Source organism: Coregonus clupeaformis, chromosome 30, assembly GCF_020615455.1.
Source record: "Coregonus clupeaformis isolate EN_2021a chromosome 30, ASM2061545v1, whole genome shotgun sequence".
NCBI lineage: Eukaryota > Metazoa > Chordata > Actinopteri > Salmoniformes > Salmonidae > Coregonus > Coregonus clupeaformis.
Genome location: NC_059221.1, coordinates 9,608,852 through 9,636,606, shown reverse-complemented (window position 1 = coordinate 9,636,606; position 27,755 = coordinate 9,608,852). Strand labels below are relative to the sequence as shown.

Here is a 27,755-nt window from a genome sequence, read left to right as displayed (position 1 = left end):
CCATGGTGTTTATACTTGTGTACTATTGTTTGTACAGATGAACGTGGTACATTTTACATTTAAGTCATTTAGCAGACGCTCTTATCCAGAGCGACTTACAGGAGCAATTAGGGTTAAGTGCCTTGCTCAAGGGCACATCGACAGATTTTTCACCTAGTCGGCTCGGGGATTAGAACCAGCGACCTTTCGGTTACTGGCACAACGCTCTTACCCACTGAGCTACCTGGTACCTTCAGGCATTTGGAAATTGCTCCCAAGGATGAACCAAACTTGTGGAGTTCTTGTGAAATTTTTTTCTGAGGTCATTGCTGATTTCTTTGGATTTTCCTATGATGTCAAGCAAAGAGGCACTGAGTTTGAAGTTAGGCCTTGAAATACATCCACAGGTACACCTCCAATTGACTCAAATGATGTCAATTAGCCTATCAGAAGCTTCTAAAGCCATGACATCATTTTCTGGAATTTTCCAAGCTGCTTAAAGGCACAGTCAACTTAGTGTCTGTACACTTCTGACCCACTGGAATTGTGATACGATGAATTATAAGTGAAATAATCTGTCTGTAAACAATTGTTGGAAAAAATTACTTGTGTCATGCACAAAGTAGATATCCTAACCGACTTGCCAAAACTATAGTTTGTTAACAAGAAATTTGTGGAGTGGTTGAAAAACGAGATTTAATGACTCCAACCTAAGTGTATGTATACTTCCGACTTCAACTGTATCTTCCATTTATTTCCACATTTTAGGCTATATGGACTAACAGTCGCTGACTGCGCCTTAACACAGGAAAAAGACTGAAAGAAGTGTCTAGGATTAGCGGTCAGATTTCCCATTTCCCAAAGACGCTCAACGTCTTAAACCCAATCAATGGCTAATGATTACCAAGGCAACTTCACGGTCCGCTTTTGGGACTTCATTAGCCCGAGTACAAAATAAGGACCAGTCAGAGCTGCGCCGGGAGTAGGCCCACTCCAGTGCGTCAGCCAAAAACCTTGGCTCGGAGTGGTCTGTCTGTGCTGCCCTCTTAAACCAACTTAAAGGGAACTATTCTAATTATAGATTAATTTATCGGCTGTGCAGGACAGGGCATTGGTACATCTTAACATTGTAAGCTAAATGTTGGTGAGTGATGGACAAATAGATCCCCACATTTGTCGTTTAAAACAAAGTTTTTTTTCAGTGAGGCTGTCCCTTTATAAATGTTTACAGTATCCCAAGTGTCGACACTCGACAGTCTGGTAGTTATTTGATGCGCAGTCACAATAGCGCCGTCTAGGAGTAAAACGTTTGTGCGCGTGGGAGAGCTAGGGAGCGAGAGGAACACACACACACACACACAAACACACGCACACACACACACCAGACCGAGAGAGGGTAGGCAGTTCTCTGTGTGTATATGTGAGTAGCCTGCAACCTGGAGTTTCCACCACCCTCCAGTTACCATGTTTACTATCCCATTACATTGGCTGTGGCAGAATTACTGTTCACAAATTTACAATACTCCCATAATTCACAAAGCACGCAGCCCCATCTCTGCTCTGTCCCAAATCCTGACGGCAAGGTGTTCTATTTCACATATAATTTACAGCTCCGTTATCTCCTTGGATACAGCTTGTGTTTCAGGCTGTGTCGGGGAAAACAGCACGCGGAGTCCCGGACCACAGACCACCCCATTCCCATATTGTTTGAACTGGGCCTGCAGCGTCACGCCTGATATCCGTTCTAGCTCTAATTTCTTCAGATCTTTCAAGTAACCGATGATGGGTTGAAACTGTATGAGAAAAGCCTTAATGATGAGGATGGTGGGGGTGAAGCTGAAGATGATTATGACGATTACAATCATGGTTATCACCACCACCTCCACCATCATCATTACATCCTACATTCCTAAATTAATTTATACATACATAATACAATTATTAGCCTTATAATAGCCTACATTGTTAGTAAATATTCATTATAAAACTATATTTGTCGTTTTAATAATTGTCGTTTTAATACTAACATTGGCGGATAGCCTATAGCCTACCACTACTAGGCTATAGGTTCCATAATAATAATAATAATAATATGCCATTTAGCAGACGCTTTTATCCAAAGCGACTTACAGTCATGCGTGCATACATTTTTGTGTATGGGTGGTCCCGGGGATCGAACCCACTACCTTGGCGTTACAAGCGCCGTGCTCTACCAGCTGAGCTACAGAGGACCACATAAATTATACGCTACAGGTTCCATAAATTATACGCTACAATTTTATTCCTTGACCTTGATAAAGTGTCTGAATATTTCTATCCACTCCACGGCCAGTTTATTTCATATGTCACTGATCAATAAACTTGAACTTTACTTATAAATAAATGCCCCCATGAATGCAGGCCTAGGCTACGATATGCATGCGGCACAATTATCGAAATTGAGTCCTCGATCACACCGACAGTGTCATTGCATTTTGGTGCACCAGAAGCACATTCATTTCCAATGGAACACTGCGTTTCACTTGCAGCATTGCGTTGCAGAGGCAGTTGCAGAGCATGGCGTTTGTGGGTTCGATTCCCACGGGGGGACAGTATAAAAAAATTAAATAATGTATGCACTCACTAACTGTAAGTCGCTCTGGATAAGAGCGTCTGCTAAATGACTAAAATGTAAATCGAGGAAATTCGACCACTGACATCTCTTTGCGCAGTGCACTCACACATATGCATAGGTCTAGGCCTATATACAAAAGAATGTGGACACCCCTTCAAATTAGTGGATTCGGCTATTTCAGACACACCCGTTGCTGACAGGTGTATAAAATAGAGCACACAGACATGCAATTTCCTTAGACAAACATTGGCAGTAGAATGAAGAGCTCAGTGACTTTCAACATGGCACTGTCATAGGATGCCACCTTTCCAACAAAACAGTTTGTAAAATTTCTGCCCTGGTCAACTGTAAGTGCTGTTATTGTGAAGTGGAAATGTCTAGGAGCAACAATGGCTCATCCGCGAAGTGATAGGCCACAGAAGCTCACAGAACGGGACCGCTGAAGTGCGTAGCGCTTAAAAATCGTCTGTCCTCGGTTGCAACACTCACTACCGAGTTCCAAACTGCCTCTGGAAGCAACCTCGGCACAATAACTGTTCGTCAGGAGCATCATGTAATGAGTTTCCATGGCTGAGCAGCTGCACACAAGCCTAAGGTCACCATGCACAACCAAAGCGTCGGTTGGAGTGGTGTAAAGCTCACCGCCATTGGACTCTGGAGCTGTGGAAACGCGTTCTCTGGAGTGATGAATCATGCTTCACCATCTGGCAGTCCAACGGATGAATCTGGGTTTGGCGAATGCCAGGAGAACGCTACCTGCCTAAATGCATAGTGCCAACTGTAAAGTTTGGTGGAGGAGGATTAATGGTCTGGGGTTGTTTTTCATGGTTCGAGCTATGCCCCTTAGTTCCAGTGAAGGGAAATCTTAACGCTACAGCATACAATGACATTCTAGACGATTCTGTGCTTCCAACTTTGTGGCAACAGTTTGGTGAAGGCCCTTTCCTGTTTAAGCATGACAATGCACCCGTGCACAAAGCAAGGTCCATCCAGAAATGGTTTGTCGAGATCGGTGTGGAAGAACTTGACTGGCCTGCACGGAGCCCTTACCTCAACCACATCGAACACCTTTGGGATGAATTGGAACGCTGACTGCGATCCAGGCCTAATTGCCCAACATCAGTGCCCGACCTCACTAATGCTCTTGTGGCTGAATGGAAGCAAGTCCCCGCACCAATGTTCCAACATCTAATGGAAAGCCTTCCCTGAAGAGTGGAGGCTATAGGAGCAAAGGTGGGGACCAACTCCATATTAACGCTCATGATTTTGGAATGAGATGTTCGACGAGCAGGTGTCCACATACCTTAGTGTATGTAGCCTATGTGTATATGCCAATATATAGGCCTAAATGGAATAGGTAATAGATAAATAACAAATGCACAAGATAATGCAGTGTTTCAAAGCACTGTTTTACATTTAATCTAAAATCAATCAATTCGAAGATTGATGTTCGGTGCTATGTATAGCCATAGGATTTTTTTTGTTTTTGATAGATTAGCATATTGGATTGACACCCTGTAGATTAAAAAATAAATAATAAACGGATATTGCTGCTGCAACCCGGATTGCAGCAGCACACCTCTCTTCCGGGGTCTGGGCCAGCCGCTCTGCCTACGGTGTTAAAACCGCAGGAAATTCGCAACAATCAAGGAAAAAAATACTCCAAAATGAGTGGTTACACAGCCATCCCGTTGAGCTCGTAAAAGGCAGACGTTTAAATGACGCAGAAACGTATTCCCCAAATGAACGGGTGCCGAAGAGCAACACTTTTCTTTAGAAGGGTAGTCGCAGTTAATTGCTCTTAAAAAAGGCGTTGCACCCACCATTTGAAATAATTTGTCCAGGCCATTGTGTGAGAGAAATTTGGCGCACGTTTACATTGTTCTGGAGAGCTGGTGAAAACATTTTGGAGTGAAAAAAATATATAGAAAACTGCTGTTGAATGGCCCTTTTTATTTCTTACTTCACTTAAATAGGAAATGCTATCGATGCAATCAATCGATAGAGACAAGACTATTGATATTCCAAGTCGTCATTCTGTCACACTTTTAGACACCCAGGAGTAGGCTAAACAAAGTAGCACTGATACATGAAATGAATACTAACCTAACGATTGTTGGCTCAATGTCACTCGGTTATAATGACTTTTTTGGCAACATATGATTCCACAAACAATATTTGCTCACTCTTAGATCAATAGTTGAAATTACTAAATTTGTCCCAATTGCTATTTTAGAGGAAATGTGGACGCCTTGTCAACCACATGGCATGTTGAATGCATGGTTAACTTGTACAGCTTAAAATGAAATTATAAATTATGGTTCAAGTGATTGTTGTCCTGTGCTGATGTAGGCTATGTTTTTTCCCCCATACATTTCAAAATATAGTATCATGCATTGGATTTAATATGCAATTGCAATATTTGGTGAATATTCAAGTCCCCATGTTACTTAGGCCTATTCCATCTTATCCCCAAAACGACCATAATAGCCCAATAATAAAAACCAAGGCAATAGGGCCTACTACTACTACTACTAATAATACATTAGTAATTAATAGAGACAAAAGTATTATTATTATTATTTAATTAATAATAATAATAATACTTTCGTCAAGGCTTTCATCCCACCGGTTGTTTGGTTAACGGTCTTAATGGGTCTATATCTTCCGAAGAGGCACCGTTTTCCCGTTTACAAATCACAAAATGTAACTCGCTCCGAGATCAATCTCCTGGGCATGCAAGTAATCATGCAACTCGTTTCTTTTCTAGGACTATGTTTTCAAATTGTAGGCTATACATCAATTTTTATGTAGATTTTTTATGAACATAACATGCATGATTTGGTTTTACATGTAGGCCTGTGAATGAAAATCTATCGTCTAAGTTGTTGCTAATAATAATACTATTAATAATAATAATCCTTACAATATATTAATCATAATTATTAGAATAACAATGATACAGCAATGTGGTTGATCATAATTGTCAATTAACTGCATGCAATATGACCGATAATAAAATTAACTTCAAATGCGAATAATGCATTATGCCGAATAACCATGCTTTTTGTTGTCAGATAGGCCTATACTTTCCTGATATTTGTTTGACTAGGTAGGTTGTTTTCTTCACTGCTTCAATTTAACAGTTTAATCATACCTAGCCAACATGTGGATTAGTACAGGACTATAGGAATAGTCGCCTTTCTTTCATTCAACATCCATGTAGTTCACTGTAAATATTGTATTAATTCATACATACAGTAGCCTACAGACTTACCTATTTCAATTGCTTAGCTGCGTTATGGGCTGCAGAGAAGGCTACAGAGCATATAACCTACCATCCAACTAAAATCGACCGCACACCTAACATTGCCTGTAAATATGCATGCAACGAGCAACAGACGCCTGCTGTCATACACACGGCACTTCTGAGTGCCATGTGGTCCTCTGTAGCTCAGCTGGTAGAGCACGGCGCTTGTAACGCCAAGGTAGTGGGTTCGATCCCCGGGACCACCCAAAAACAAAAATGTATGCACGCATGACTGTAAGTCGCTTTGGATAAAAGCGTCTGCTAAATGGCATAGTATCATTATTATTATGCACGCTAACGCAAAACATGTGTAAGGCAAAGTCATACTTACAGTTGAAATTCACAACCTATTCCTCCTCGCTGGGTTTACCTGGAGTCCTTGTGACCCAATGGCGCTCCATGTTTTCATTCATTACTTTTTAGTAGCTAAGTATGACATCTGCTCCATGGTGCTCGGAGAGGATAGGTGTGCAGAAATAAAGCATCGTTTAAATTAAAAAGACCTTGACTTAATATGCTTCCTTTAGAAATACAATTCATTTAAACCAGCCCGCTCATATCCCTAGCCTCGTCTCGTCTATTGAAAGTAGGCGGATGCATGCATCAACAGCTGCCGTTTCGTGTGGCTTGCTCGGGGGCAAAGCATGCAACATTTTCATACGGAGAGCTATATCATGAATTCACTGCTAATCTACACCTGTTGTTTACGAAGCATGTGACAAATAAAATGTCATTTGATTTGGACTCCAACGTATGAATTTAAATTAGAGTCAAAAATAACCGCTTGAAGAACGTGGAATTTGAGTAGCCTACATTTGAACACCATGCCAGATGAGACGCCAATAGCATCAATTGTAAATATAGTCTAAACATCTTTTGAGATAGCCTACTGTAATAGAATGGGGCATATCTTTCTCGTAATTCATTATTATAACAATACTAATAATGAGAAGAACAACGGTAACATTAAAGCCATCATATTCATAACCATTGCCTAATAATAGGCTAATAATACATAGGCTGATAATAATAGCCAGTAATAACATTAGTAAGCAATTTCTTATTTTTCCTTATTGTTTTTACTTTACCTTAAATTATATTTTTTATGTGATCATTTTGAATGATCAATAGTGATATTTGATAACAATCACCTTGCAGTTGAGGGATTCGACGTTGACCCCATCACATAGGCTATCATGCTGTGTCCATTGCTAGTCCGGATCCCACAGGTTTGAGAAAAATAAGTTATTGCTCTTAAAGGGGTAGTGAAGAAGGTGCTGGTAGTGGCAATGGCGGTGGTAGGGGAGAGGGAGGGGAGATCCGAGATGGTGCTGAGAGGGGGGAGGAGGGGAAGAGATAAGTGATCTAAATGGGAGAGGATAAGACAAAAAAGTAATGATGATGAATACATTGCAAAGTTTTTTTGGCCCTGACGAGGGTGTCAGAATGAATGGCCTGTGCGCATGTGCGAAGGTGTCCAAACTGACAATGCTTGTGAGATGAAGATAGTGTTGTTGCTGCTTCTGGGCTCACGGAGGACGAGAGGAATCTACAAGTCGACAAGATGAGATCCAAGGCTAGGGCGAGAAAACTGGCCAAAAGTAGGTATTTTTCCCTTCTTACGCTTTCGGTCGGCGGCTCGAACTCTCGTCACCAATGTGTCATTGTCATTAATCAGTTCCTTAGGCGGACGCTTCTTTGTCCTCGTAGATATAATTTAGCTCTTCATGTGAATAGTAACCTTAAAACATCCTAGTCCGTGTCTCCAGCCTTCTCGCTGTTGCAGCCTTGGGTTCGCTTGTTCCCAACTTCAGAACTTTCATATATGCTGAGAAACACTGCTGGTGGTTTTGTATAAAAGATATGGGAGAGAAAAAACATTGCCATACAAACTGCGCGGCAGAGTAGTTTTGATTTATTGTCTCAGAGGTTAGAAACAGCGAAGAATCGTTACCCGAAAGTTAGCTAAACGTTTTCGAAAGGGGTAGTAACTTTTTTATTGAGTTGTTCCAAGTCTTGTGAAATAATATTCCTGTTTTTTGAAATAGTGGGCGCTCTAGCATTGCTCATGGCGACAGAAGGAGCAGAAAATTGAGACCGAGTTGTGCGCACATTCCGCACAAGCTTCATTGACGACAAGTGGGAGACTTTAAAATGTGAAATCGGAAAGAAATTGCTATTTTCACGCAGCATTTTATCCAAGTCCGTTTTACCTTAGAAGAAAATGCATCCACGAAGTCGGTTTTTTTCCCTCTGACCGCTGAACTACTATGGTGTTTTGTTCCTCATTCGGGGAATGGGATTCAATAATGGTTCTTGTGCAAGAAGGTGTCCCGCTACTTTACGGACTGTTGCTCTCCTCATATACGGAAAAAAGTCATTAAAATGTTTGTGAACATCGCGTAGATGTTTGTGTAGAAAGAAGGATGTTTCTTAGCTTGGTTTCTGATATCCTTCCAATTGCTTTGCTTATTGCGCATGCATGAATACACTTGGCTTTTTCTGTAAATGCATATAATCAATTTACGTGTTATTTGTTTTCTGCATAAAAGGTAAAGCAATCATGTGTGTTACACATATTTTGATACTACAACGAGGATGCATTTTTGGTTATGAGTGTTATCTATTATTTCAAGTTGAGTTTCGATTATGGACATGTAGCAGTTGGTCATTGCAAATGCAGAACTTCGAGCAGATGAATGCAGAGTAAACCAGTGAGGGCTCAGTGAAATGTATAGCCTAATGAATTGAATCAGTCAGTAGCCTGTTAACGAATCTGAACGCATAAGAAATTTACAATTATTTAGGAAGTAGTTGATTTTAACTTTAGCATATGGCTCTGAAAAACTTTGTATATGGCCTTTGGTAATCCAAAGTCAACATATTCAGATTTAAGGCATGTTACTTTTCTAATGAAGGCAAATCGCTTGTTTATATTTCACCGTGGGATTATTTTACAAACAATTAGGCTATGTTAACAAACATGGTGAAATGACCTTGCTGTAAACGAGAAGCCTAATACGTTGGTTGTATACCTCCTCCATTTTCAACGCATTATGATCAATCATTTTTTGGTCAATTAGGACAAAACATGTAAACATTTCAACAGTTACATATTGTGTTTGGAACCAGAAATAAACTATTAGATTGCAAGTTGCGTTTCTTTTAATCGTGCTTGTATATGTTTGGTTAAGGTTTTTCTGAATTTTATGCTGATAATTGTCTGTGTCACGCGCGGATATTTGTCAAGTCTTTGCAAAGAGAAAGTAGGCCCAGCGCTCAGTGAGAATCGTTATCAATTCAGGAAGGTCTTTTTCATAGTAAATGAAATAGACCGTCATCTTTATTGCCTTTTGATCCGAGTGTATTTAAAATAAATGCCTGCATGACTTTGAGGAGACCTCTCACTCGGCAATAATTATTCACTTCTTGCTGAGCTTTCAGACCTTAGCGACCCAACTTGGCTCGCCTTGTGTTGTAGTAAGAAGTTGGAACTAAGAAGTTATAAGAAAAAATAATATCATATGAATATGGCCTTGTGATATTTAAAGCTGGGTCCGAGTTGTTGACAACATGTTGGCCTTACGCCTATATGATACTTGTGCAGTTACATAGGGTTTACACACCGTGGGATAATTGTCATACTCTACCTGTAGAATAGGCCTATAGCAGGCTACAGTTATTACATTTCCCCCCAAACTGTTATTGGCATAATTTAAGTAGCGGTGGCACCTTTTTTGATTTCGACAGAGTTGTCATAGTCCTAAGGATTTAAGGAGATTTACACAGACTTGCCCGGTCCAGAATCCTCAAATCCACAGGGATTCGGCACTCAGAATCGCCTCCCTGAGCGGTGTCGAAATGGATAAGCTCGCATTGATCAATAAATGCTGTGACGGCCCGGTATTTCCCCACATGTACAGCATAGGCCTATTTGGATATGTAGTGATATTTGCAAACAGTTTTACATGTTTACATGAACATGTTACATGGTATCATAGCCAGGTGGCCTGTAATTTAGATGATTGTTTTTTAGTTTGTATATCTTATATTACCTAAAAAGGTAGGCCTATATATCTCGTTCATAAATTAAAGGACAATTTGTTTACTTTCGAAATTGCACAATTTATTATTATTAGGCCTATTATTTATTATAACAATTATTATTATTATTATTATTTGTATTATTATTATTATTATTATTATTATTATTATTATTATTATTATTATTATTATTATTATTATTACACTTTTATATACTAATTTGAGTCATATGCTGTAGCCTACAGTATTACAATACAATCTAAGTCATATTTTGCTTGCAATATTTTAAGTTGTCTTTTGTTTGCTTTTGTCATTTGAGGCAGGATAAAGGGTTTGTTAGACGTTTCTCGGGACAGTTAATTCAATTGTATGCGGAATGGCACAGGCTATCTCCTCTGTTGACCTCCACTGGCATAAATTGCTTGTGTACATTTTACCCCTCTTATTAGACAATACTTATTTTATTTTTTGTCTTTATAGGCCTATCCTATGGTTCAAATGTTTGCAATTCGGTCTGAAACAACAGATGTGTGCTGACAACATGCGGTTAAGGCAGGATTCAATTGTTGAACATTACAGGTGACTTCTCCAGTAGGCTACTACAGCAAGCCTACCTCGTGTCTAAAACCGAGCAAATGAAAATGGAGTATCGGTGCGTCTGTATGTCAGCAATCTGGCCAGTAGATAGGCTACCTATGCAGATGCTTCACAATTGGATCTTGAATGATTTCTATAAGAATCATATTGTAAAATCGTATGATGGTTTGACATGGCTATATGTTCTGTGTAAATACAGTCTGCGTGTGTGTTATGTTTAATTAGGCCGCAAATTCGCTAATGCTAAAAGTACATGTTAAATTCAATTTATCCACTGATGTGAAGTTTAAGAAATTGTAATTTAGCGTAATTTATGTCAACATTTGAAGTTGCACAGGGGGAAGAACATGCTTTGAAGGGACACACACACACGCACACGCACGCACGCACACACACACACACACACACACACACACACACACACACACACACACACACACACACACACACACACACACACACACACACACACAGACAGACGAACATGCTCATGCAACCGACATTATAATCAATTAGGCCTACCCATTTTAAAGTCTATTAAATCACTTTTATCTGGAAATACATTTTTGGAATGTAGACTTACAATTTGGTTAGCTACACAAATAAAGGTGAAAGGTGTAACCAAGTAAGGTTCTTGAGAGCGATGCCCAACCCTCTCCTTTAGGGTTAAAACTAAAATGTGAAACGTCTGGGGGGACCAAGGAGAGGGTTGGGAAACACTGCCATAGGGGAACCATTTGAGGGTCACTGAAGAACCGTAAACGGGACGGTTCTTTCAAGAACCATACAAAAATCCCAAACCAGAAATGTTTCCAGGACCGGAATTGAATAGCTCTGCTGTAGGATTTTAAAGGGATACTTAGGGATTTTGGCAATGATGCCCTTTACCTACTTCACCAGAGTCAGATGAACGCGTGGATACCATGTTTATATCTTTGTGTCCAGTATGAAGGAAGTTAGAGGTCGTTTCACGAGCCAATGCTAACTAGCGTTAGCGCAATGACTGGAAGTCTATGGGTATCTGCTAGCATTGAAAAGCATGCTAGCAGATACCCATAGACGTCCAGTCATTGCCCTAACACTAGTTAGCATTGGCTCGCGAAACAACCTCTAGAAAATCCCTATTATGTAAATGTTGACTGATCGACCTATCACTATCAGCCTCCTAGGTCTTCCAAAAAGAAGCATCATATGAAGACATGAGAGGTAGCCTTTTATTTAGCTGGTTGAGTGCACACTTCCAAGAATATGTATTCACTGAAGATGCATTTGAACCCTTTACACTTGTGGGAATTGGCCTATATGGATAGGGCTAAATTGAAATGTTTCTTACATAAGAAATATGGAAAGCATATGCATAACCATGGTAGCAATTAAAAGGGAACAGTTTGGAGATTATGGGAAAATTATTAGACTAAAAGTGAGGACAAAACAGTTCACCTGACAGAAGACTTAACCTGACATTATACTTTTCGCTGCATTTGTTGATAACGAAATCCGAAAATGTGGGGTAGGTGCAAAGTAAGACAAGAAAATGACAAGGGTTTGAGTGAGAGGTCAAACTGGTGTCTCCAAGTGGTCACACACCTCTCCAAAGTGTGCACAATTCCTAAGTAATTTTAATGCACTTTTATGACTCAAATAAGTCTTCAACTATGAGTTTTTTGCTGTTGTTGCTCTCCTAGCTGTGCCCCCTGCATCCCCGCCATCACACAATTACTGTTGTTGTTTACGCAATCCAGAAATTGTCCATTATGAATTGCAATCTGGGTCAGGTGGGCATAATTTGAAAGCTTGTTCTATTACCAACATTATTCAATTATAAAATATGATCTTACAGTGTTAGGCTTTCACAAGGCAATTCATAGAAGCAGATCTTAATTGGTGCGCTTAAAATGGAGTCATGAGTGCATTCAGATGCGTGGTCTGCGGCACATTCTCTTCACAATATAACAAACAGGCTCATTCTGTTCAGGACATCCCTGAGTATATTGCCATGTCATCCTGTAACTGTACATCAAACATAGTGATCATTAACGTTGACACTGTATATTACATCAGCTTTATGTTATGGAAATGTGAAGTGCACATTTGGACTCACAGGTGTTTGGCTTGCTTGTGTGACATCAAAGCTGCATTTGTTATAATCCTCAACGTCTCATATTTCTAAATACATCGAGTCCTCTTAATTTACAGCATTTCCCTCACTTAGACGACAAAAAATGTACAAAAGTTGCCCAATTAGCAGGAGGGATGGGGACAACTTCTTTGTTGTGTGTGGTGCTCAAGTTCAGAATGGTTGTCAGTGAAAACACATAGAGAGCTGTGAAGCGGAGACCTTGAGCTCTTATGTCATGTATAGCATGTTACTTACTGTACAGTCACTGCATTCCAATTTTGGCACTTATCAGTGTCCAAATCTGCCATTTTCAAACTGTATAGGCGTACAAGTGTAAAGGGTTACCTGAAAGAAAAATGATTGCTATCTCTCTCTCACATTCTCTCTCGCTCACACACTTACTGCATCACATTGAATCATCACTAATGTAGGGCAAAACATATTTTCTGATTGCTCCCATAGCCTCCTTGCAATGTAGCCAATCAATAATTGTGGAAGCAGTTATTGCTAGATAGCATTGCTCTCTCTTTAGTGGCTTCTTTAGATGGACTGCAGGATCATGAGCCCATGTCATGTTGTAGTACAGCCTCTGATGTTTTGTCAGAGTTAATAAAACCAGACCCATGACCAGTGTGCGAATTACGGGGCTCAGACCTCCGAATAAGACATGAGCTTGTGGGAGTCTCAAATGCAACTTGAACTTGAACATTGAATGCAAGGGAAGCCAGCAAGCATTTGGCCTCCCTTGATATTTAAAAAAATGAAATAATAGCCAATCAGCTTGAGCTAAACTGAGTGAGCTCAGCTGTGCATGGTCCTGGTGAACACAAAAACAGTGTCAAGGGAAGCCAGTTTGGATTTGGCTTCACACCTATCACATAACATCAGAAACCAAACGTAATTGACAGAAAAATGGAATTGTTGCAGCTCGTTGTGTCATTGTCCTCCGGTGGCTACCTAGCTAGCTAAAATCATCCCATTCCTAAATTAGCCATAGATGGAGATAGGGTTTTGGACTTGTGGTTTTACTGAATTCTCTGTGCTGGCCAATGATTATAACTGCGATTCTGTTCCAACCATAAATTCATACATTGTGACCCTGGACTGGAAGTTCATCATGTAGCTAGATGTAGTGAGCTAATGTTAACTAGCTGGCCTGGCGCATCGTTGCCCATGAAAGGAAGTTAGGCTAGCGAGCAAGCATTTTAGCCAGGTAGCCTAGGACAACAAAAACTAAAGGTGTGTACTGTATGACAGAGTCATAGACTGTTTCGGCAACATGAAAGAGGAGGATGACATAGGCGTTTCTCTACAAGTAGGGTGAGTCAACAGGTTTTTTCTACTTGCACGCACACACACACACACACACACACACACACACACACAGAAATCCGTAACATGGACAGCCACATCATATTTAGCTTACGTTGATTGGACTAAATCGTTTTTGGTATCTTTTAGTTGCCACTGATTAGACTAAGCATAGGTGATTAGATGACGTATTTTTTTTTTTGCGACTTGTGGTAACTCTCCGTGGTTCTAAATCAATAGTTGTTTAGTAGTGATTTTACGGTGACTTTACCCACACACCGCTACTGGAAATCATGGGGACTCTCCTATGGTGCTGCTGCATCTCAGTCTCTGTAAACTCAAGAGACCATAGGACTCGGCACTCACTCATTAACTGTAGTGGTCTGGGTGAATATGACTGGGGTTTGTTCATAGCTATCTTTACGTTTTTAGAAGAAGCTCTGGTGTCACTCACCCACCCACTCAATCACTCACTCATTCACTCACTCACTCACTCACTCACTCACTCACTCACTCACTCACTCACTCACTCACTCACTCACTCACTCACTCACTCACTCACTCACTCACTCACCCACCCATTCATCCACTCACTTACTCGTTCTTACACACACTCTCTCACACACATTTTCCCAGGATAAATTATTTTGTCCAGCATGCCATGTTAGCCCCAATCTTTGTCGGAGGTGTGTGTACGTGTGTGTGGGAGGCCCACCCGACCCCCATGCAGCCTGCTGCCTGTGAAGCCTGCTCTTGTTTTTGAGCAGTGCAGTCCAGTCAGTACTCTAAGCCCTAACCTTGCCTGCAGGTCTGCCTCATAATGTCACACATAATGTCATAACCCAAGGTGGACTCGGCATAGCACTGCTAGCCACATATTACGGAAAACAAAAAGGAGTGTTTCTTATTGGACGAATCCAGGTGGTCCCTCCCTGTTTCATCCCATTCGGGCATAATGTACACGACCCTGTATATCACGGCAGTGTGACAGAGATCTCAGTCGGACCCGTCCGTCCACACTAGGCCCCAGCAGATCCACATGGAGAACATCTCTCCGCCGCCCACCACCCCTCACTACTATGTGACTTCATTTGCCATATTTGTAAAGGGCTGCAATCTCCCAATGTTTTGGCAGTTTGACTTGCGTGCCGAAGATGAGATGTGATATAAAAAGACAGGAGGCATACTGCGGAGTGGTATACATTTGCGAGGGGGCAAAATGAAAGTATTTCCCCTTCAGTTAAAGGCATTTCTGTGTGACCCGGCCTGCGTATCGTATTCCAGTCGGTGCTGTGCTATGTCTAGCAGAGAGTCAGTGAAACTTAGCACCCAGACAACCGAAAAGACTAAGAGAGGGCCTGGGTCTTGTTCATTACGGCACACAACTGAAATAGGTTATAAAACACGTTTTGCAACAGAAGATGAGCATTTCTTATTGGTTGAATCCAGGTAGTCCCATGTAGCTCAGTTGGTAGAGCATGGCGCTTGCAACGCCAGGGTTGTGGGTTCGTTTCCCACGGGGCACCAGTATGAAAAAATGTATGCACTCACTAACTGTAAGTCGCTCTGGATAAGAGCGTCTGCTAAATGACAAAAATGTAGTCCCTTGCATTTTTTTTCTGTTTTCTTCCATTTGGTGCCTAATGAACATGACCATGTCTGTAAAAAAACATGCTTCTTTATCATTTCTTTAGTGGAATGCAACCACAATAATTATCTCTCCGACTTTGCCTAGGTGTGATTTCATCCCCGCTTTTTGACATTGTTTATTTTTTTGAAAAACAGAGGGGATGTTGACTGGGTAATTAACACGTTTAAGCAACACTCATGATTCAGAGAAATGTAATATTTACATTTACATTTTAGTCATTTAGCAGACGCTCTTATCCAGAGCGACTTACAGTTAGCGCATACATTATTTTATCGAACCCACAACCCTGGTAATATCCCGGGGATTGCTCTGCATTGTGACTAGTCAGCGGTAAATGGCACAGAACTATTCTTTTAAAGTTCAATGTGTTCTATGGTCCTGATAACTTAATTCAAATTCCACAGGCGTTTGCTTGCTTAGTTAATTACCCACATACAATAAATACTCACTTGACTTACATCTTACTCACTCACTCCCTGCTGGCTTGCTGCTGTACTGTGCTTCCCCTATCATAATGGTATGTTGCCCCAGACCCTTATGTTCCCTTCATCCTGTAGAGACAAAGATAAGGAGACAAAATTCTCCTCCCCAGAGACTTCCTATTTTTTCTCTTGGAGATACGTTTAACGTGGCGCTGCTTTAAAGTGCCCCCCTCTCATTGGACGGTACTTTTAAAGCGTTGGCTCCCTCTCTGGTCTCCCCCGTAATTGTATATCTCCACCACCCTCCCTCTCTGTCTCTACCAGTCCCAAAGTTCGATGTCATCTCCCTCCCTCTCTTTCTGTGTTGTCATAATCACAAAGATGGGCATGTAGTGTCTCATTAAGGCCCCGGCAAAACCGTGACAAGACAATTTTTTTCTCCTCTCTTCCCTTCTTCTCTGAGATCAGGTTATTTGATTTGCAACAATAAAGCCCCCTGGTCTGGACGATTACGCTGTCAGACGATCATTGGGCTTTTGACAAATTTGCTGTCTGACGGGGGGGAGGAGAGGGGAGGGGGGAATGTGGAGATTCTCAGAAGTAATTGAGGCATCATTATCATTATCCAATGGTATTTGGTGGCCATGCAGACTTCACCAGGCCAGCAGCAGGCAGCACCTCTATTTGTTTAATACTTAACTTTCTGGTGGAAGAATGGTGAGCTGGGTTAGAGAGGCATCAGTCCCCTTTCAGAAGAAAGGTCTGCTTCTTTTACTGCCTCTTCAACCACTCCTGTCTGTCTCCGAAAATTGCCTTCATTATATCAATGGCATGTTTCTTTCCCCCCACCCCCCTCTGTTTGCAACACAATTAGTCCATCTCGCTGGCTCACCATTTATTTTCATTAAAACATTTCAACGGGTGGTGGCATGTTGATTATGGAGACTCCCGAAAGAGAGGCAACTATTGGTGTGTTTAATTTCATTAACTATCGTGTGGCTCGCTGGAAAAGTATAAACAACCTCAAACCAAGTACCTTCATTTTCCTCCACTGCCACTTTAGACGTCGGCATGCCAAACAAATCATTACTACCACGTTTGGTCTTAACTTCTCACTTTTGGAGGAGTCCTGCTCTTATTTCTAAAGCTGTGTGCTTGACGGGGTTTTGATGTTACAGTTTTACTTCTCGTTCCGGCTTTCAGATTCAGATTGAGAGTTGTGTATTACCACAAAACCAAACGTTGGTGGTATTTACCTATGTATGAAAAACATCAATATTTAACCTTAATTTAAGCAGGGAGTCATGCTGAGATCACAGTCGGTTTTGCAGATGAGCCCTGCATGACCACATCAATAAACATCAAGTAACCTATACACATCTTATCAACAGGTATATAAACATCAATTACACAATACATGAAAAGCAAACACAAAACACGAAAAGCAAAACACAATCATATGAAACAAACACATTCTTCAGTAAGAAGGCCCTCTAATAGCCCCCTGAACTGCCCTAGAGGCACCAACTCCACTAACTTTAAGGAGTGTTGGAGATCAATCCACGTGAGAAGCGCAAAAAAACTAAAAGCAGATTTACCTAACTCGGGGGAGATTGAAGGGATCTCTGGGGTTAGCAATCCCTGAGTCCGGGTCTGGTAACTTAAACGTCTGAAGGTTAACAATGAGGTAAGGAATGGCGGAAGTTTATGCGAGGGCTTTATAGAAAAAAAAAGAGTGCAATGCATCGGTCTACTAGACTTCAAAGAGGGCCAGCCTACTTTCCGACACAAAATGCAATGATGTGTACTGAACATATCGCCCGTGGCTTAAATACAGTAGCAGCTGCATTCATATAGACAATATCGCCATAGTAAATAACTGGAATTACTGTTGACTGAATTATTTGTTTTCTGCTATTTAATGAAAGACAGGACCTGTTCTTATAGAAGAATCCAATTTTAATTTGTAATTTTTCATTGAGTTACACTTTAGGATGATTTAGATATGATTTGGCGCAAACATGAAAAGAGGGAAGTTAGATCAAAACCTCATCATAGTGAGGATATTAATAGTGCAATTGTTAATGCCATTTTGTTTCAATATTTGATTATTTTAATTTAAAAAAGATACCTAGACTTTAGCTTTTAACAGTTAAATACTAAAAAGATTACTTCAGTACTTTCAAAAAACAACATTTCATTAAATAACTAAGAAAGTGTAAAGTGTAGCCACTTATTTCCTTTCATAGTTTGTTAGCCTAAGCATGACCATCATCCATATACCATATTTTTACCAACCTTTGCTTTTTTTGTGTCAGCAATTGGACGTTGTTCTGAGGGGGGCTAGTTACCCACGTTACCCTATTGGCGGGGACACGATCAATGAAGGCACCAACCAAAGTATGTACTGTGCATTCGGAAAGTATTCAGACCTCTTGACTTTTTCCACATTTTGTTACAATACAGCCTAATTCTAAAATGGATTAAATTAATGTTTTTCCTCATCAATCTACACACAATACCCCATAATGTCAAAGTGATAACAGATTTTAGAAATATTAGAAATAAAAAACAAAAGTACCTTATTTATATAAGTATTCAGACCCTTTGCTATGATACTCGGGGTGTCCTGTTTCCATTGATCATCCTTGAGATGTTTCTACAACTTGATTGGGGTCCATCTGTGGTAAATTCAATCGATAGGACATGATTTGGAAAGGCACACACCTGTCTATATAAGGTCCCACTGTTGACAGTGCATGTCAGAGCAAAAACCAAGCCATGAGGTCGAAGGAATTGTCCGTAGAGCTCAGAGACAAGATCATGTCGAGGCACAGATCTGGGGATGGGTACCAAAACATTTCTGCAGCATTGAAGGTCCCCAAGAACACAGTGGTCTCCATCTTTCTTAAATGGAAGAAGTTTGGAACCACTGAGACTCTTCCTAGAGGTGGCTGAGAAGGGCCTTGGTCAGGGAGGTGACCAAGAACCCGATGGTCAGAGCTCCAGAGTTCCTCTGTTGAGATGGGAGAACCTTCCAGAAGGACAACCATCTCTGCAGCACTCCACCAATCAGGCCTTTATGGTAGAGTGGACAGACAGAAGCCGCCACTCAGTAAAAGACATATGACAGACCGCTTGGAGTTTGCCAAAGGGCACCTAAAGACTCTCAGACCATGAGAAACAAGATTCTCTGGTCTGATGAAACCAAGATTGAACTCTTTGGCCTGAATGCCAAGCGTCAAGTCTGGAGGAAACCTGGCACCATCCCTACTGTGAAGCATGGTGGTGGCAGCATCATGCTGTGGGGATGTTTTTCAGCGGCAGGGACTGGGCGACTAGTCAGGATCGAGGGAAAGATGAACGGAGCAAAGTACAGAGAGTTCCTTGATGAAAACCTGCTCCAGAGCACTCAGGACCTCAGACTGGGGCAAAGGTTCACCTTCCAACAGAACAACGACCCTAAGCACACAGCCAAGACAACGCAGGAGTGGCTTTGGGACAAGTCTCTGAATGTCCTTGAGTGGCCCAACCAGAGCCCGGACTTGAACCCAATCGAACATCACTAGAGAGACCTGAAAATAGCTGTGCAGCGACACTCCCCATCCAACCTGACAGAGCTTGAGGGGATCTGCAGAGAAGAATTGGAGAAACTCCCCATATACAGGTGTGCCAAGCTTGTAGCGGCATACCAAAGAAGACTCGAGGCTGTAATCGCTGCCAAAGGTGATTCAACAAAGTACTGAGTAAAGGGTCTGAATACCTATGTAAATGTGATATTTCCTTTTTTTTAATGTGTGGCTCAATCTCTTCTCATTATTAGTGTACTTTTCAAGCGTATTATTATTTTATTAGGAAATGTATGCTTTCTAGTCTTAATTATGCGTTTTGTTGTCTTCATTTCCAAATATTTGTTTTGAGATGCACTTTCAATTCCGATAGTCCTCTGGGCCTCTGCGGCATTAGATAGCCAGCATTAGATAGTCCCCCAAAAAGACCTGCAGAGAAACTGAATATCTCATGGGAAGAGAATATACGGTATATTCTCTCTCTAAAGATATTCTTATATTGTCATATTCTACCAGTAATTCATATGATCTTTATTACTGTCATAGACTAGGTCCCCTCCATCATTAACCTGGAGTCAGATTGTTCGTGAAACAACGAGTAGAGTGGTATGTGTGCGCGCTTGTGTGTCCGAGCACACAGGGTGTTGGGTCTTCACTAAAACATTTCAAGATGGGCCATTTACCCCTCATTTCACCCGAACCCCCGTCCTTCCCATCCCGACACTGATTCCTCTGTGCTGATCCGGAGCCCCAGCCTCATCCTGCCCAGTGTCCGGTTCCAAAGTAATGATGCTGCGTGTGAAAATATTGAATTGCAAAAACATCCCTGGGTTAGAGGGTGTGTGAATGGAGCTTTCAGAGCTGGGCCGGGGCGAAACCTGGGCAGAGAGAGAGAGAGAGAGAGAGAGAGAGAGAGAGAGAGAGAGAGAGAGAGAGAGAGAGAGAGAGAGAGAGAGAGAGAGAGAGAGAGAGAGACTGGGTTAAAGCGGTTTTAAGCCTCATCTGGGCCCGTAGAAAAAGTTATCACATGAACCATCTGACCTTTGACCCATCCACTGCCATGGCTGCCTGGACACACTTCAACAGGGATGGGGTGGGGGGTCGGGGTAGGCCCACTCAAAGCTAACACATTCACTTTCTAGGGACGTGGGAGGTCAAACCTCTTTAGATTGGGTGATAATGTCAAAGGTAATAGGCGGCCATTTTGGTTCCACCCTCGCTCAGTTTCTCGACAGAGTTGAGAACGGGCTGGGAGAGGGAGGTCAAATGCAACTTGAATACATTGCATTAGGCCAACTCATTTTAAAGGGTTGTACATTTGTGAAATTTGTATTAACTTATTCAGTCTGCAAGGTGATGGAAGTCGTCAGGAGAGATATGCTCAAGGTGTTGTAGTTTTACCATTGAAAAATATGCCTAGCCACCATGTTCTTTGTACTAACAGGAAGTAACACTGTACACTCCACGCTGACTTTGACTCCTTTGAAACGTTCTGTCGCTGCGGCTGGCACCTTATCAGACACCATGAGAAGTTCAATCAAGAAGGTGTGTGTGTCTGACTGTGTGTGTGGGAGGCGGGGTGAGTAAGTTCCTGACGTCTCGGTGGACCTCATCCTCCTGCTGGAACGCCGGGGAGACTCTTGGGACCTCTTTGAAAGGATGCGGCGTCTTTGTCCAGCCCGATAAAAGATACCATAGTTTCCCTTTTCCTCTTCTTTGTATCCTTGCTGGCAGCTCCCGTAGAAGTGCAAATTGTCCTCTCTCCGAGGGGCTATCCTGAATCTCGGCCGGGCCCCGGGCCCTGCTGCATTTCTGCCTTCTAATTACCACACAGAACCCAGAGAGTCCTAGAGAGGAAAAAGGGCCGGATTCCCACAACTGCCTGGCCTTCTCTTCTCCATGGCTTTGATGGCTGACATCCCTGCCCGCCACCCCTCTTGTTTCTCTCTCTCTCCGTCCCTCCCTCCCCACCACTACCTCACATTTCTCTCTCTCTCTATCCCCCTCTCTCTCTCTCTATCCTCCTCTCTCGCTCCCTCTCATTAATAGGAGTTTAAAATTGCTTTCTGACCCTGACAAACTGCTCTTGTTGAAAGAGAGATGAGGAGGGGTTTGGGGTGTGCACGGGATGGAAGAGGTTGGAGGGGTGGGGGCTGGAGGTGACAGGGGAGTGGGGCTGAGGGGTGGGAGGGAAGGGGTGGCCACAGAGAGTTTGCAAAGTATGTATCAGAAGTCCATTACCATTCGGCTGGATTCTGTAGGGTCTCCCGAGGAACTCCTTCCCCCAACTCACCCCTCCCACCTTGCACCCTGATGGACAAAACATTGCTTAGTGAGAAAATAATACACAGAGGAAGAGTGTTGACTACTCCACTTCTTCAGTCTGTCCATTCACTAGGGTCTCTATCCCCACTGATAGAGCTCCACACAGCCATCCACTAGGCTATGCTATGCTAGGCTATGCTAGGTTAGGTTTTGCTATGTTATGCTATGCTACGCTCTGCTCAGTTAGCATCTCATCGCTAAAACTGTTCAGTCTTAATCACATCTGCACAGTGGATGATTTGACTCTTAAAACAGATTAATTCTCAAGTACATACAGCGAGTGTTTGGACAGTGTTCCTGTCCAATGTTTTTTGTAACAACAGTAAGCAGTTGATGACTGTATTTACTGATGACTGTAAATTATACTGCGTTGCTAATTATGCTAACAATTTTAAACTGTATTAAATGGCAAGCTAATTATGCTAACAACATTCTCTTTTGGCTAAACCATGTATTCTTGTAAATACGCACGCACGCACAAACGCACACAAACACACACACACACACACACACACAGTCTTGTGGGGACACACAATTCAGTCCCATTCAAAATCATATTTTACCTAAACCCTTAACCATAACCCTAACCTTAACACAACAATCTAACCTTAACCCTAACCCTAAACGTAACCCTAGCTCCTAACCCTAACCCTAAAACTAACCCTATCTCCTAACCCTAACCCTGACCCTAAACCTAATTATAAACCTAACACTAATTCGAACCTTAATCCTAAACCCCCTAGAAATAGCATTTTACCTTGTGGGGACCAACAAAATGTCCCCAGTTGGTCAGAGTTTTGTTTGTTTACTATTCTTGTGGGGACTTCTGGTCCCCACAAGAATAGTTAAACACGTCCACACACACACACACACACACACACACACACACACACACATGCAAACCCTCTAATTCACTCTCTTATTTGTGTTTCATTACAGACAGCTCCATTAAAGGGCTGAATCAATAAAATCCCTTTGCAGTTCAGCCAATTCATAGCTCCATTGTGCCAGCAGGAGAGGAGGAGATGGGTGGCGTTTTGACGGAAAACAAATTGCTCTATTAAAACCCTGTTCTGTGTGACGCCATCACCTGGGAGTCCCCAAGGCAAAGTGTCAGCTAGCACGGCCACCATTTGTATTCTCTCGGTACACAAAAGGCGGGCGAGGGCAAGCAGATTGCAGCACAGCGCCCACCGCAGTAGCACACGACTGACAGCAAAGCAGAGCAGAGGCCCCCAGAGATAATCATTAACTCTCCTCCCAAATAAACAGACAGCTGTCCTCCCACAACGCACCGTTCCTCTTTCGTACATTGTCCTTCGTGGGGCCCGACACGGTGATAACCATCCACAGATCATTCAGGAAACAGGCGTGTGTCATATTAACAAGATATTCCCTTCCCTCATTTCCCTCAATATATTATTGATGTTTTTTTTTTACCTACTGTATGTGATATTATGATATGAATATCTACTGGTAGGATTTGTTTTGAAGGATGTGCTGCTGTATTCACATCCTTTGACTTCCAAATGTTGTTGTGTTACATCCTGAATTTAACATGGATTAAATTGAGATTTTGTGTCACTGATCTACACACAATTCCCCATTATGTCAAAGTGGAATTATGTTTTTAGAAATGTTTACAAATTAATTAAATATGAAAAGTTGAAATGTCTTTAGTCAATAAGTATTCCATCCTTTTGTTATGGCAAGCCTAAATAAGTTGCATGGACTCACTATGTGTGCAATAATAGTGTTTAACATTATTTTTTAATGACTATCCCATCTCTGTACCCCACACATACAATCTGTAAGGTCCCTCAGTCGAGCAGTGAATTTCAAGCACATATTCAACCACAAAGACCAGGGAGGTTTTCCAATGGTTTGCAAAGAAGGGCACCAATTGGTAGATGGGTAAAGAAAACCTGCCATTTAATATCCCTTTGAGCATGGTGCTCAAAGGGATACTTTGGATGGTGTATCAATGCATCCAGTCAGTTGCCGGAGAGGAAGGAAACCGCTCAGTGACTTCACCATGAGGCCAATGGGGATTCTTTAGCAGTTACATAGTTTAATGGTGTGATAGGAGATAACTGAGGATGGATCAACAACATTGTAGTTACTCCACAATCCTAACCTAAATTACAGAGTGAAATGAGGAAAGCCTGTACAGAATACAAATATTACAAAACATGCATCTTGTTTGCAATAAGGCAGTAAAGTAAAACTGCAAAAAATGTGGCAATGAAATTAACTTTATGTCCTGAATACAAAGCATTATGTTTGGGGCAAATCCAACACATCACTGAGTACCACTCTTCATATTTTCAAGCATGGTAGTGGCTGCATCATGTTATGGGTACGTTTGTTATTGGCAAGGACTAGGGAGTTTTTTTGGGATAAAAACTACTGGAATACAGCTATTCACAGGCAAAATCCTAGAGGAAAACTTGGTTCAGTCTGCTTTCCAATAGACACTGGGAGACAAATTCACCTTTCAGCAGGACAATAACCTAAAACACAAGGCCAAATATACACTGGAGTTTCTTACCAAGACGACATTGAATGTTCATTCCTGAGTGGCCTAGTTACAGTGGTGTCTTAAATCGGCTTGAAAATATATGGCAAAACTTGAAAATGGCTGCATAGCAAGGATCAACAACCAACTTGACAGAGCTTGAATAATTATTTTAAAGACTCACTGCTGTAATCACTGCCAAAGGTGATTCTAACATGTATTGACTCAGGGCGGTGAATACTTATCTAATCAAGAAACACTACATGACCAAAAGTATGTGGACACCGGCTTGTCGAATATCTTATTCCAAAATCATGGGCATTAATATGGAATTGGTCCCCCCTATGCTGCTATAACAGCCTCCACTCTTCTGGGAAGGCTTTCCACTAGATGTTGGAACATTGCTGCGGGGACTTCCTTCCATTCAGCCACAAGAGCATTAGTGAGGTCTGGCACTGATGTTGGGCGATTAGGCATGGCTCGCAGTCAGCGTTCCAATTCATCCCAAAGGTGTTCGATGGGGTTGAGTTCAGGGCTCTGTGCAGGCCAGTCAAGTTCTCCACAACAATCTCGACAAACCATTTCTGTATGGACCTCGCATTGTGCACGGGGGCATGCTGAAACAGGAAAGGGCCTTCCCCAAACTGATGCCACAAAGTTGGATGCACAGAATCGTCTAGAATGTCACTGTATGCTGTAGCGTTAAGATTTCCCTTCACTAGAACTAAGGGGCCTAGCCCGATCCATGAAACAAGGCCACAGAGCATTATTCTTCCTCCACAAAACTTTATAGTTGGCACTATGGATTTGGGCAGGTAGCGTTCTCCTGGCATCCGCCAAACCCACATTCGTCTGTCGGACTGCCAGATGGTGAAGCATGATTCATCACTCCAGAGAACGCATTTCCACTGCTCTAGAGTCTAATGGCGGCGCGCTTTACACCATTCTAGCCGACCCTTGGCATTGCGAATGATGATATTTGCCTTGTGTGCGGCTTCTCGGCCATGGAAACCCATTTCATGAAGCTCCCGATGAACAGTTCTTGTGCTGACATTCCTTCCAGAGTCAGTTTGGAACTTGGTAGTGAGTGTTGCAACCGAGGACAGAAGGTTTTTACGCACTACGTGCTTCAGCACTCGGCGGTCCCGTTCTGTGAGCTTGGGTGACCTACCACTTCGCAGTTGAGACGTTGTTGCTCCTAGACTTTCCACTTCACAATAACAGCACTGACCGGGGCAGCTCTAGCAGGACAGAAGTTGAAAGGATGCGGCGTCTTTGTCCTGACTTGTTGGAAAGGTGGCATCCTATGACGGTGCCACGTTGAAAGTCACTGAGCTCTTCAGTAAGGCCATTCTACTGCCAATGTTTGTCTATGGAGATTGCTTGGCTGTGTGCTCGTTTTTATACACCTGTCAGCAGCGGTTGTGGCTGAAATAGCTGAAACCACTAATTTGAAGCGGTGTCCACATACTTTTGTATATTTAGTCCACATACTTTTGTATATACAGTTGAGGTCGGAAGTTTACATTCACCTTAGCCAAATACATTTAAACTCAGTTTTTCACAATTCCTGACATTTAATCCTAGGAAAATTTCCCTGTCTTAGGTCAGTTAGGATCACCACTTTATTTTAAGAATGTGAAATGTCAGAATAATAGTAGAGAGAATTATTTATTTCAGCTTTTATTTCTTTCATCACATTCCCAGTGGGTCAGAAGTTTACATACACTCAATTAGTATTTGGTAGCATTGCCTTTAAATTGTTTAACTTGGGTCAAACGTTTCGAGTAGCCTTCCACAAGCTTCCCACAATAAGTTGGGTGAATTTTGGCCCATTCCTCCTGACAGATCTGATGTAACTGAGTCAGGTTTGTAGGCCACCTTGTTCGCACACGCTTTTTCAGTTCTGCCCACAAATGTTCTATAGGATTGAAGTCAGGGCTTTGTGATGGCCACTCCAATACCTTGACTTTGTTGTCCTTAAGCCATTTTGCCATTTGGAAGACCCATTTGCGACCAAGCTTTAAAAACTTCCTGACTGATGTCTTGAGATGTTGCTTCAATATATCCACATAATTTTCCTTCCTCATGATGCCATCTATTTTGTGAAGTGTACCAGTCCCTCGTGCAGCAATGCACCCCCACAGCATGATGCTGCCACCCCTGTGCTTCACAGTTGGGATGATGTTCTTCGGCTTGCAAGCCTTCCCCTTTTTCCTCCAAACATAACAATGGTCATTATGGCCAAACAGTTCTATTTTTTTTTCATCAGACCAGAGGACATTTCTCCAAAAAGTACGATCTTTGTCCCCATGTGCAGTTGCAAACCGTAGTCTGGCTTTTTTATGACGGTTTTGGAGCAGTGGCTTCTTCCTTGCTGAGCGGCCTTTCAGGTTATGTCGATATAGGACTCCTTTTACTGTGGATATAGATAATGTTGTACCTGTTTCCTCCAGCATCTTCACAAGGTCCTTTGCTGCTGTTCTGGGATTGATTTGCACTTTTCGCACCAAGGTACGTTCATCTCTGGGAGACAGAACGCGTCTCCTTCCTGAGCGATATGACGGCTGCGTGGTCCCATGGTGTTTATACTTGTGTACTATTGTTTGTACAGATGAAAGTGGTACTTTCAGGCGTTTGGAAATTGCTCCCAAGGATGAACCAGACTTGTGGAGATCTACAATTTTTTACACCTCCAATTGACTCAAATTATGTCAATTAGCCTATCAGAAGCTTCTAAAGCGATGACATCATTTTTTGGAATTTTCCAAGCTGTTTAAAGGCACAGTCAACTTAGTGTATGTAAACTTCTGACCCACTGGAATTGTAATACAGTGAATAATAAGTTAAATAATCTTTCTGTAAACAATTGTTGGAAACATTACTTGTGTTGGATTTTCTCCTTTTCTGTTTTGGTTTCAACATTTGCAGCTCTGTCTCAGCCTCTCTTTGAGGGCAGTGAGCACAACCTGTCCTCTCTGGGTAGCCAGATTTGTCTGTGACGGCCAGTTTCTATGGCCAGGCTGTACTCACTGAGTCTGTACATAGTCAGTGTTTTTCTCAGCTTTCTTTCAGTCACGGTGGTTAGATAGTCTGCCACCATGTACCAAATAGTATTGAAGTTTACTTCGATTTTGTGTGGCGTCTTTCCAATAGGTGACATACAGTGTAATTCTCTTTTTGCTTTGTGATGATTCAGTTGGGCCAAATTGTGTAAGTGCTGTCCTGAGGCTTTGTTGGGTTGGTAGGGGTTAGTGTACTGAGCCTCAGAACCAGCTGGCTGAGGGGACTCTTTT

At 42.0% G+C, this 27,755-nt stretch overlaps 1 protein-coding gene across 2 annotated transcripts in view; it reads left to right on the top strand.

Moving 5' to 3' along the window:
• The first annotated feature begins 7,342 nt into the window (after positions 1-7,342).
• Positions 7,343-27,755, top strand: part of LOC121545990 (histone-lysine N-methyltransferase PRDM16-like) — a 435,559-nt gene continuing 415,146 nt past the window's right edge. For both annotated transcript variants that reach the window (XM_045209418.1, XM_045209419.1), the window contains exon 1: positions 7,343-7,504. In XM_045209418.1, the coding sequence (XP_045065353.1) occupies positions 7,468-7,504 (37 nt within the window). In that variant the 5' untranslated portion in view covers positions 7,343-7,467. The remainder of the gene's footprint in view (positions 7,505-27,755) is intronic.